Below are 12,806 nucleotides of genomic sequence, written 5' to 3' on the forward strand. Positions count from 1 at the left end.
TGTTCTGGACTATGAATTCAGACTATGAATTCAGCCATCCGAGTTTGTATCTCGGTGGGACATGTTCTCTTGTCTTCCGTTTCCTTGATGTGTGTTATCCAGTATACTTCATTTTGTAATACGACTTTCCCTCGACCCCTGGGCCCGTAGGCACCTGCCTAGCTTATTTACCGGTATACCCTCAGCGCTGCCCTGGTGGGCGAATGGGAACACCTCGTGCTGGTTCTTTCTTCATGTGGCCCCCAGGAAATCCTGATGTGGACACAGGTGAAGAAACTCCCAAAGCTCACCCCGACAGGCTGCTGCTGCTGGCCTCTCCATCCTTCGGATTCTCAGGTGTGACTTACACCTGAACCAACCGCCAGGGACACGTGATGAACTCTCCAGGGCGTGTCCCAGAGTTCTTTCCATTGGCTCTAATTTCCTATCTAATTTCCTAATTGCCTCCTTTCATCCCTATGAACCCCCCGTCCTCTCTGTCACTTCCTTTCCCAGACTCAAAGATTTGGGGTTTGTTCTGTGACCCTTTCAGTTTAGGCAGGACCGTCTGTGTGAGAACTGGATGGGAACTTACACAGCCTGGCGGCATCACTAGTGAGCATCAAGCTGAAGGGGATGACTGAGAGAATGACTCCCTCACGCCGAAATCTCCCAGTAACAAATCCTTCAGCCAATCAGGGTTGGGATGCTTAGATCTCTCTCCCCTGCACCCACTCTTGTGCTGGCCCAGTGCCAGCATCCATCCCTCTCTTTTTTTATGGAGTTCTTCCTCCCCCAAGAGATTCCCAGGCATCTAAAACTGTCTTCATTTTATCTTTGAACTGTAATGGTAAAATTTCCCCCAGGTATGTGATGGTATAGATAGGATTTCTCATGAGAAATTAGAAGGCATTACCACACCATTTCATGAGGTCAAACGGCAGATTGAGGAAATCTGAAGTCCAGATTCTATTCTTGCTTCCTGTCTAAACACATAGAGATTCCACTGTGATGTTCACTAGAAAACACAATCCCTTCGAGCCCCTCCTTTTATTAGCCAGGTCTTTGTTCATTTCTTTGTTGGCTTGTTATGGCCCCAACCCCTAACCCTATTCATATAGATGCTTTTCCTTTTGTCCATTTGCCCTGCTTCTTTGCTTCCTGGGAAATTCTCTCTCTCTCCAATCCATCCCATCCATTCTAGAGGGTAACCCAAAGCAATGACCACAGTCTGTATTGTTTGGGAGTTTCTGGGATCCCAGTGACCAACAACACAACGAGAGGGGAGCTACATCTGGCATCAGGCTTTTTTTTTTTTTTTTTTTTTTTTTTTTTGATAGCCTATAACGTCTGGGAGAGGCATTGCCCCCATATAGGGTAACTCCATTAAAACTTATATACATTTATGACTATAAACACATACACACGTTTATATTTCAGGAAACTTCTGCAATAGGAGATTCCCATCTGGCTTTTCCAGAGGACTTCAGGGTTTGTTATCATCCTCAGAGCTTTCTGCTGCAGCAAGGGAAGGAAGCTGGGGGCTAACTACTCCATGCTGTGATGTCCCTGCTCTTTGTTTTTAATGTTTACTTTTGCATATATGAGATATATATAATGAGGAACTTAATCAGGACATTTTGGATAGGCATATGCGGGTCATCAATGTTGCTTATAGGGGCATGATACTTCGCCAGGGGCTGCACCCCTGACGAAGATGTCTTTCCCTCTCTAGTACCTATTGACTGGCTATAGATCCTCCAGGTGGATGATGCCTTGTGCCTGTCCCCCTCACCAGATAGACTCAATCTTGTGCAGGTCTTGCACAAATAATCACAGCGGTTGTGAGTTCATTGTAGTGTAATGTCTATGCTGTGTCCGGAAGATAGCGCTCCACAGCGCCCCACCCCTTCCTCTGGCTAGTGTGTTCTCTCTGCCACTCTTCTGCAGTGTCCCCTGCACACTGGAGGGTCTGATGCAGATGCCCCCTTTGTGGCTGAGCTTTCAAATGGCACATATTCTTATCACGTGACCAGCTGTGAGTCTCTGCGCTCATTACTGCTCACTGAAAACAGAAGCCTCCCTGACCACAGGCAGCCTTTTTTGAGTTCTGCAGAAAAAATTGAGTCGTTTCTGGCAAAATCCCAGGCTATTGCATCAGAATTTAACTTTCACTGCTCTCCAAAGCCAAAGATATTCTTAGTATAAAATAGACAATTGAGATACAGAATTTGAATTTGTAATACAAATATTCTTTCCTAGCCAGGCAAGGTCTATAAGATATTGAGAGAAGAATTTACAACATTTTTGTAGAAAGTTTTCAAAAAAAATAAGAAAAGATAATATATTAAAATTCTTTTTGTGAATCAAATATAACACTAATACCAAAACCAGAAAAAGCATATACAGAAAGAAAACTATAGATCAATATAGGCCATAAATATAAAATATAAAAGTTATAAATGAAATACGATCAATTATTGTTTACAAATCTTTCAGAGAATTGTGCATCAAGATGAATTTAGTTCAGGGTTGTAAGGCTGGGCTGGGCAGTGTTGGCACACACCTTTAATCTCAACACTGGTGAGGCAGAGGCAGACAGATCTCTGTGAGTTTGAGGCCAGCCTGGTCTACAGAGTGAGTAAGACTGGCCCAGTCTTCCAGAGTCAATTATTATAATTTTAATAGGGTAAAGAAACCATACATAAGGTCATATCAGTTGATGCAAAGAAAGTATTTGACAAAAGTCAACACCAATCTATTATAGAGAACTCTTGGAGAGAAAAGGACTAAAAGTGACTTTCCTCAATTTGATGAAGAACACCAAAGACATGCAGCTAGCAGAGACTTAGCAGCAAGCCCTGTGGTTTTCCCCTAACATCAGGAATGAGGCCCTTGGGGGAGGGAGGCTGCTCTTTCCTCCGTCTCTCAGCAGAAGGCTGCACTTTTATGCAGCCAATAAAGCAAAGAAAGAAAGAAGAACCTTTGCTTGCAGAGGACTTTGCTGTCTACACAGAAAATCTCAAGGAGTTGAAGAAGCAATTTATGCAACTTAAAAGTGACTTTAGCATGGTCTGGGATGCAGAATAAACATACAAAAATCCACGGTGTTTCTCCTACCAAATGGACAGTCACTAAAATTTAAAATATGACATCATTTAAAATCATCCTAAACTTAAGCATAAATCTATCCGAACATATATAGAGGACTGTGAAGTACTAACGACAGACATGAAAGATGGGGGTGGGGCGAAGGGATGGCTCAGTGGTTACGAGTACCAGCTGCCTTTGCAGAGCCCACACGCTCAGTTCCTGGCACCCACAGCAGATGGCTCCCAAGTGCCTGTAACTCCAGGCGATCCAATGACTTCTCTGGCTCCCTCTGACTTTCCCCCTCCCATACACATGTGTAAATAAAATGAAATGGATCTTGAAAACAAATGAAAGCTATAAATACATGGAGAGATAGTTTGTCCACAAGTTGCCAGATTCAATATGGTAAATATATCATTTTTTCCTAAGTCGATGTATAGGTTTAACTATGTTTCTCTTAAAATACAAACAATATTTCTGTGTGTGGCTGGAGATGAGATTATTGTAAAATTTAGATGGAAAATCTCAGGCCCTGGAGTAGGTGAGATAAGTGGAGAATAGGAATAGAGTGAGCCAATCAGCTTATGCCGTATGAAGACATAATCAAGAGAGTGGCTTTGGCAGAGCGACAAAAGAGATGGTTGATGGGGGTGACTTGCAACAGCAGGCTGTGAGCCTTCAAAACCGACTGTTAGGGCAGAAAATCTAATCAGAAAAGGAGTGAAGGATGAATGACTGGATGCAGAGATAGTCAATAGATACGTGGGAAGGGGCTCAGCACGGCTGGCTATTGTAAACTAAACCATAGCGAGATACCGTCACATACTGACTAGAACGTTCATGGAAGGAAACCGTTGACAGACGAACATCTGCCAGGGATGCAGGGAACTAGATGGCTTGCAGACTGGTGGTGGGAGTGTAACTTGGTTTAGTCACTCTGAAAAACAGTTTCTTTCTTTTTTTTTTTTTTTTTATTTCTTTTTGATCTTTCAAGACAGGATTTCTATGCGTAGCTCTGGCTGTCCTAGAACTTGCTCTGTAGGCTAGACTAGCCTTGAACTCACAGACATCCCCCTGCCTCTGCCTCCCAAGTGCTGGGATTGAAGGGTAAATGAAGGATTAAATGAAAGGCATCATTGAGGTACCGAGCCACCTGGGCGAATCTCTGGGAATTCAGACGACCTTTTGAAAAAACAAGTCCAAAGTTCTGCTTCACCCTGCTCATGAGATATTTTTTAAATGATCAAACTTTTAGAAGTGGAGAACGGATTAGGAATTACCAAGTGGTAGACGAAGAGGGGAAAGAGGAGGCACAGCTACTAATGGAAGCTTGCGGGAGCCCTGTGATGGCGGTAACGTCCTTGTGCTTTAACCGCGCGTGATTGGTGACACCCTGGGTGTGTCCCTGTGCTAGACTTCCTTAAGATGTCACCTTTAAGAGAAACTGAGTGGACAGTAGACAAAACCTCTGAAATATTTCTGACAAAAGTGTGTGATTCACAGAAATTTTAAGTTTCATTTGACCACTCCCTCAGGAACTCCATGTAAATTAGAAGTGCGTGCCTTTCAAACTAAAACGATTTAAGGGAGAATCCACAGGGAAAACTGAAGGCCAGGACAGTGAGCATATAGCCGATTCTCTGCCTGTCCTGGTGATGGAGGGGGAACCCAGCTTTCAGAGGGTTCATTCCACCTTAAATACAGGAGCCCAGGCCTATGTGAGACACAGCTTAGGAACCGCAACCCTAGCTTAAAGGAAGGACCTTTGCGGTTCACCCACTTCCTAAGCAGGTTTTGTATACCAGCCTAAGGAATTTAAATATGTGGATCTTAATTATGAATGGAAAAAGTTTCCACTGTAGAACACGGGTGCTGCTGTTCTCTCAAAAGTTCCGGGGGCGGGGAGGGGCGGGGAATCACATCTATTGGCCACTTACACTGTGTATGGTAAGAAGGCTGAATACGTATAGTCCTCAGGCTGTGGGGGTTTGCAATGGAAAGTCAGCATAAAGGTGGCCTTGTTATCCACCGGGACTAAGCTATGGAATCCACCTGTTAACAGAGGAGTGGAGAAAGTATATATATATATATATATATATATGAATTGTGGAATTTTATTCAGCCATAAGAACAAAATTATGTCATTTTCAGGAATGTGAATACAACTGGAGTTTATCATATTAATCAAATTAAGTCAGACTCGAAAGACAAATATCATGTGTTTTCTCTCATGTGTGTATTGTAGATTTTACACTGACATATAAATCATGTATACACACATATGGCATGAAGAGATCCGTCTTGGGAAATGAAGGAGACAGACAGGAGGGTGATGGGCGAGAAAGGGAGACTGTGAAGCACAGGGGTTGGACATGTTGAAAGTACATTGCGTAGTTGTAGAAAAATGTCCGTTTGGAACCCGGTACCATGTGCACCGAGTACCTGCCAGATGTAAAAAGTGACCCTGATGGGCCTGGCAGTGGGGAGGGATCTGGAGAGAGATTCCCACCAAGAGAGCTCTTGCAGCACAAGTTTGCAGTCCTGAAGTGCAGAACCGCGGAGGAAACATTAGCCATAGCCAGGTGTCAACAGCAGTTCCAAGACTGAAGGAGGAAAGTCAGGCAGTGATTCATCCGATGAACGATTGACTCCTCCCCCCCAAACACACACACACAAATCCTAGCAACTCAGAAGTAGAGATTAACTCTTGATGGGCTCAGAGGTGCCTCATCATGAGTGGAAGCCACGTGGTCTTTAACAACTATTTTAAAGGGAAGACTTCCTGTTGTCCCTGTCTGTTGTGCTTGGTGTCCTAGTCGGGGTAGCCAAAGTAGGAAGACAGGAACACACACCATTTAAGGACTAGAAAGGAAGAAGTAACTCTCAGGACTCACAGCTCAAGCAGATAGTAAATCTAAGAGCACCTGTATACAAATAAGGGGCCAGTTGCAGAATCCGCTGGAGAATTCTAGGCAAGACTGATGCATAAATGGCTGGGCTCTGACTCCGTGGGAGGAGCTAGAAAGCAGCATTCTGAAAGGCAACATGTGACCTATCAAGAAATTACAAAACATTTAGCAACGACTTCTATGAAGAATGTGTAACACCTCTCTAACACATGATCATAAATAGAAAATCTCAGCATCAGAAAAATGCCAATGTGTCCTTAATTTGCAAATAGGCCATGAACAGGCATGAAGCTTACTTTTAAAATTTGTGTGTCTGGGCCATTCTAAACTGTGTGCCACCTTGCACAGTGCCCATGTAATTAATATAGTTTCTGTGTGATTATTCATGTCTGGGATGCCAGGAAATGAATGAACAGTCTCTGCCTACACCTGCCCACGGTGGGGTAGGCCCTCTTGCATCTATCAACGATTAAGAACCACATAGGCAGGCCCACAGGTCAATCTGGTGGAACCAATTCCTCGGACTATTTCCTCCCAAGTGTCTCTAGTTTGTGTCAAGGTAACAAAAGCAAGCCAGTAGAACAAGCAAGCTCTCTTAGCCTCTGAGCCGTCTCTCCTGCTACCAGATTCTGAACTTAGCTTTTAATAGGAGTGAACTGGGAACAAGCAGATCACAGTGGCACAATGAACAGAGATTTGTACACTTGGGGGCGTGGTATGTGCCGAATGTGCTGTTGTCGCCCAGAAGAGAATGGGCAGATGTCCAGTCACAGGACTCAGCTATACGTTGTTAATACCCAGTGGAAATATATTAAAGCTGCTGGTCCATATAAAGAATTAATTCCCTGTCAGGATCTCTGGGCAGTGAACTATTTTCTAGCAACTATATAAAGTCTATGAAGGGAAATATTGATAAATTCAAGACCAGTAACTCTTGGGGGAAATAATCTTGACAATGGGCAATGAGTATAAAGATCGGTGAGTTAGCATCTGAGACGTTCAGATAACGCCTGCTCGGCAGGAAACAAAGCCCACAGCAAATAGGTGGAGACAGAAAGATGAACCAGAAACTGAGAGACGCAGGCAGCGTTCTTGAAAACAAAAGAAAATATCCAGTCACCACTGCCACCACCACCCAAAGGGTGTGTGAAGAGCTTCCTTGTTCTCCAGATTGGGAAAATTTACAAAATTTTAAAATGTCCAGTTATTGACCTCAGTGTGTAAAAATGAAAACAACCACACATATCCTGAGCAGTACTGAGGACAATGGAGAGAAATTAGAGAGCAGTCTGCAGCGCCTGTCAGATGTCTGTTCCCCAGAACGTGCTGATGTGTGTGCCATAGTCTATACTGACATGTGTCCCACAGACACGCTGATGTGTGTCCCAAAGACATGCTGGTGTGTGTCCAACAGACACGCTGATGTGTGTCCCACAGTCCGTGCTGATGTGTGTCCCACAGTCCGTGCTGATGTGTGTTCCGCAGTCCGTGCTGACAAGTGTCCCGCAGACACTGCAGGTTACTCTGTGGTGACAGGCATTTCTCACTGCGGAACTACAGATGCCCTTTAAAATGCAGAATTACCTGAGATCATCAACGTTAAGGAAAATCAATTGATTCATATCAAAATAATCCATAAATAAATTGTGGTAAAACATTTTATAATTGGAAGAACAGTATTCAATGGACAAGTATTAGAGTGTGTCAATCCATATAAAAATAAATTCCAAGTGGTTTAAAGTCCATCTATGATTATAAAGTTTGAAATAATATAGATGGATACCACTATGCTTTCTGGGTAGTGAAAAATTCTTTAGCAAAGTTATAAAAGCCCAACTTATAAAGCAAACATTGACATTTATTAATAGTTACAAGTTAGATTGCTGTAATGTCATGACAATGAGTTGAATTACATTTGTGAACACAATGACTCTCTAGAACAGTGCCCAGGGGCTCTGAAATAGCTTAGTGATTCAAGTGCTTGCCAAGGAAGTTTGAGGAGTTCGAATTCCCATAATGCCTGCAGATTCTGGGCTGTGTGGCAGCCCACCTGTAATTTTGGCTTCTTAAAGCAGAGATAGAGGATCCCCAGAGCAAGTTGGTTAGTGAGATTGGCCAAATCGGTGAGCTCTGGGTTTGAGAGACCTTGACTTGCAAATGAGGATGAATTTCTATGTGCATGTGCACCCATGTTTACGCGCAGATGCACGTGGGCTTACATATACACACGCACACACATACAGACACACGCTCGCCCACATACAAGCATTTCGAGAGCCAAAAGTGCCCCTGAATCTGTTTCTATGTTAATTTCATTCCATTTCTGAAATGCTTTGTGAAGCCTGTGAACCTCCGAATTTGTTGTCTCCCTGAATTGATCTGATTTAGCCAAGCGTATGATCCTACAAGATACCCTAAACTTTGTATGCATATATGTGTATAAAATACATGCCTGTGTGCAGAATTATGTATTCCATATATGTAATGTCTAGAAGGTCAGCAGGGATACCAGCTTGCTCTGGTGTCTCCAGTAGGTATATGGATGACAGTATATTTCCTCTCTCCCACTTGGCTGTAGGCATGAGGCCAAACCCGAGTCGCAGCCACCTGCTCCACGCCCCCCACAAAGGGACAGTAATGTCACCTGCACACAAACTGGATCGGATTCATTTGAGAGAAGGATTGTGGGTTTTTAAAGAACTCAAGCCGTCTTGTGCCCCACCGTTTGGTCCCTCACAGGCCTTGTTCACTCTTGACTCAGCCCTGCATTAAGATCTCCCGCTGCCACACCGGAGTACTCCGAGTTATTAAGGAGGAAACCCACTTCCCTCGGAAGGCTTATCAGCTCCCCTTGAAGAGCCACAGAGACTGATTAAGACTCCATAAATCTTGAGCACTTGTGGTCAGTTTTTCTTGGAAGAGGATGCTGGCGGTGATTCTATACAAAGCCGAACAGACAGCCATCCCCGAGCTTTTAGAGACCATCCCAGCGGTGGCTTTTCTTATCAGTGTGCTCCTTCAAGTGAAGACTTCGGGGGAAAGAGAGGAGCGCGGCCATTTCGCTTATTTATTTCTCCGTGGATAGAGTTATTTCAGAACTTGGCTCCAATGAAATATTCCAGTCAGTTATTTTGCACGACCAACCATGCACCAACCACATGTCTTTTTTTTTTCTTTAGAAACCTGTGAGTTGACCCTCTGGCCAAGTGCCAGTCCCAGGAACCACAGGTTCAACCCCACTACTGTTTTAAAATTAATGTATTTTTATTCTTCAAAACATATGCTTCTGAACCTTTATGACACTAGTGTTTGAATCAATCTATCACCAAGTGAATATTAAATTATAGTACTATAAACTCCAGGGAAACTTTATTAATGTTTGTAATGTATTCTCATGTGACACCAGCATGTTTTTTTAGATAGTCATAAATTCAGACTTTAAAAATCTTCCGTTCTAGGGTGCTATGAGTTTTGTAATGGGTAGAGAAACCTTGCTGGCGAAACATTGTTCTTGAGTTTTCATATGTTCCTGATAGGCATCAGGTCTTTCATATGCTAATTATAGTGGTATTAAAAACACACAAGTAATATTTTTTTGCAGCTCAAAAGGAATATTTCCAGAATAAGCTGGCAGGTTCCTGCTTGGGGAATTAGGGCCCTCATGTCCTTAACTCTAAAATAACTCGCATTTCATTTTATGCTTGTTTCATAAAGCAGCCATTCATTTTCCGACTCAATGGCAACCCAAGCTGGCCACATCAATAGAGGCCGCCTGTGGGCGGAGTGTGCGTCAGGCTGGAGGATGGGAAGGAGAAGGCTAAACGTGGCAGCCCGGTGGCTGGTGTGTAAAGCGAGCTGAGCACTAACGCCCTGGTATCTTTATATCTACATCCCAGCTGAGCACTAACGCCCTGGTATCTTTATATCTACATCCCAGCCCCCAGTAAGTTCACCACAGACTTTGCGGATGAGGGAGAAAGTCCAGCAGAGTGATTTATGTTTGGATTTTCTTGTTTTCTGTTGTCCCCTTTGAAGCTGTTGGAGTGGGATGTATGGTAGGGGTGCACTTGGTCTTTAGGCTTAGAATTTGGGGCTCTCTGTTCACACAGATGACTCCTGGACATCACGGGTGACAGCTGGGTGTGGACCTTGGCTAGGTAGCCGGCAGAGCTGACTTGAGACACAGCCATGGGACACTTGACTCTTTTCTTCTGTTTTAGGTTAAATTTATATTTGAAAAAAAATGTTTATTATTTAAATAGGTAAAATTAAATAATTATTAAAATTCATGTGAAAAATATTTCTAAGTTTTAAAATTACTTTTAAAGAAATTTCTCTTCCCTGTGCACTCCCAAGGGTTTTTAGTTCTTGGTATTTCTATTAATTCTGATTTTCTATTGAGCCATTTCCCTTTAATTTTTCTTTCTCCTTGAAATTAGGAAACTTGATTGAGTAAAATAAGAATAAACTATAGTAAAAATGATTTTGAAAATGAATAGCCAACGGAAAATATCAGAGGACATCAGTCCGTGTAAAGAACAAATTCTAAGTGGATTAAAGCCCTTTGGGGTTATAAGCTGACATGACAGAAAGCCTTTGGATGTCGCTTCCCTGATCTAGCAGCCACGTCCCTAAAATTAACAGCGTAACCGAAATCGCCCTTTGACCCCGTTGTTTGTTTTCCCCCCCCCCCCCCCCCCCCCACATGGAAGGAAAAGTGACATGAGCCTGGCCAACGAATGCCTCCATCTGCGGCTGTGGCTCCCAGAAGAAAAGAGTCTTCCAGCCCAGTATGGCTTTTCTGCCAGCCTCCTGGCTTGGTGCTTCCTACATCTTTAAAATGTGGTGTCTTCTTATGAAGGTTGCAGCCAACCTTAGGAGTAGACTCTTGACAAGGGAAACAATGGGGAGGTTCAGTCCCTGAGTATGGAGACTTAGCCAACCCCTGACTGTAATGTGGGAAGACATTCTAAACCACGAGCTCAGAAGGAGCAACTAATGGGTTCACGGTCTGTCTTTGGAGTCAAGCATTAGAAGCATTAGGGGGTCATGCTTTGGGAGGCAGCCATAACCCTGCTCTTTTTACTCCAAAACTTGATTGTTCCTAAGTCTAAATCCAGCTGAGGATGGCACCACCCATGGAGGGGTGCATGCCGTAAGGAAACAGAAAGTTTAAGGCTAGCTGGACATGGTAATGTATGCTTGTAATCCCAGCACTTGGGAGGCAGGGATAGGAAGATCATCACAGGTCAATCAGGGCTACATGGCCCTGCCTATGATAAATAAATGTAAATAAATAAATAAATAGCGAAGGTTGCTTGGTGTGTAAGTGGAGAGGTGTGAGTTCAAGGGTGGCAAAGCAAGAAAAGTGAGACTCGGCAATAAAGAGCAACCCCACATACTGGGCAGGGGGGCACAAGCCTTAATTCCAACACTTGGTGAGTTGGGGGGATGAACTGAGCCACATCGTCAGTTTCAGGTCAGCCCAGGGCTATAATGGCAAGACCCTGTCTCCAAAGACACAACAAACAAACCAACAAACACAAGAAGGGTATCAGATCCAATAATATACAGAGTAATCATTATAGAAGAGATAATTTAGAGAAACATTTGTTGATCTCTTTGGAACACCACACACACACACACACACACACACACACACACACACACCATAATTCCAGAGATTGTGTAGACCCTAGAGTAGGAACAAAGATAGCTGATCACTGTGCCACTCACTACAGAATTCACTATCTCATGGACACCTCCTGGAGATGTTTTTGGTTCCCTGATTCTTGGACGTTTGCTTCTTCAGAGTTTAAACTTAGAATCTTTGCAGTAGTATACAGCACTAAAATTTTTACAGGAAACTAGCACCTTGTCTTTGCATCATTTTAATGCATGCCGCCTCTATAAAAACCATCGTTTCCTTCTTCATTTAGGAACTGCGAAGGACAGAACATCAGATACAAGACATGCAGCAATCACGTAAGTCCGAGACTATGCCATGCAATTATACCCTGTCTTAGAGTGTTTAACGTGGACGGTGAGACCAACACTATATTGAGAACTGTTCTGTTAATTTTAAATACTTGTTTGGTTGATGACAGTCTTTGTATATAAGTATCTCCCATCCACAGTGCTCTTTTGTAAGTCATTTCACATTTATGATGGAACTTGGTAAGTATGTAATTACGACTCCATTCATAGAAGTGACATACACAATAGCTTCAAAGTCCTTCAAGGCCCCAAGTGCTTTTATGTCAGGATCTCAGCTAGTCTTCCACAAAGTGGAGACATACATGAAGAGGGACAGACACACAAATACACGAAAAGGGAGTGAGGCTGAGGGACAGACACACGGACACACGAAGAGGGAGTGAGGTTGAGGGGGTAAAATTCTTTCTGAGAGTTTCAAAGGAAGACTTTAGCTGGGAACAGGTCTGGGGTGTTTCCTCTCCAGCAGACTGCCTGTTGTAGCCCCTGCTAGGTGACTCAGAAGGTCACACAGAAGGAAGGATTTATACAAGCCTCTTTGTTTGGTACATGAGTCAGCACTAAAAAGAATTAGAATATTTTGCTTTGCAGTTATATGCAAAATTAGGAGCTGGGGTGGTAGTTCGGTTGGTAAAGAGTTTGCCTTGCAAACAGGAGGACCTGAGTTCAAGCCCCAAAACCCATGTAAAAATTCCAGGCATAGGGGTGGGCTTGTAATCCCAGCACTGGGGAGGCAGAGAGAGGAGGAGCCTGGGGCTCACTGACCTAATTGGTGATCTCCAGGCTAAGGAGGGGCTCTGTCTCAAAGGAGGTCAGCGACGTCATTCAGGA

At 43.5% G+C, this 12,806-nt stretch overlaps 1 protein-coding gene across 1 annotated transcript in view; it reads left to right on the forward strand.

The window, feature by feature from the left end:
* The window catches only part of Adamtsl3 (ADAMTS like 3), a 204,916-nt gene that overhangs the window by 52,567 nt on the left and 139,543 nt on the right, over positions 1-12,806 (forward strand). Inside the window, exon 6 of the mRNA XM_038313431.2 lies at positions 11,921-11,966. Within this exon, the coding sequence (XP_038169359.2) occupies positions 11,921-11,966 (46 nt within the window). The remainder of the gene's footprint in view (positions 1-11,920; positions 11,967-12,806) is intronic.

The sequence above is a fragment of the Arvicola amphibius genome, chromosome 12, assembly GCF_903992535.2.
Source record: "Arvicola amphibius chromosome 12, mArvAmp1.2, whole genome shotgun sequence".
NCBI classification, from domain to species: Eukaryota; Metazoa; Chordata; class Mammalia; order Rodentia; family Cricetidae; genus Arvicola; species Arvicola amphibius.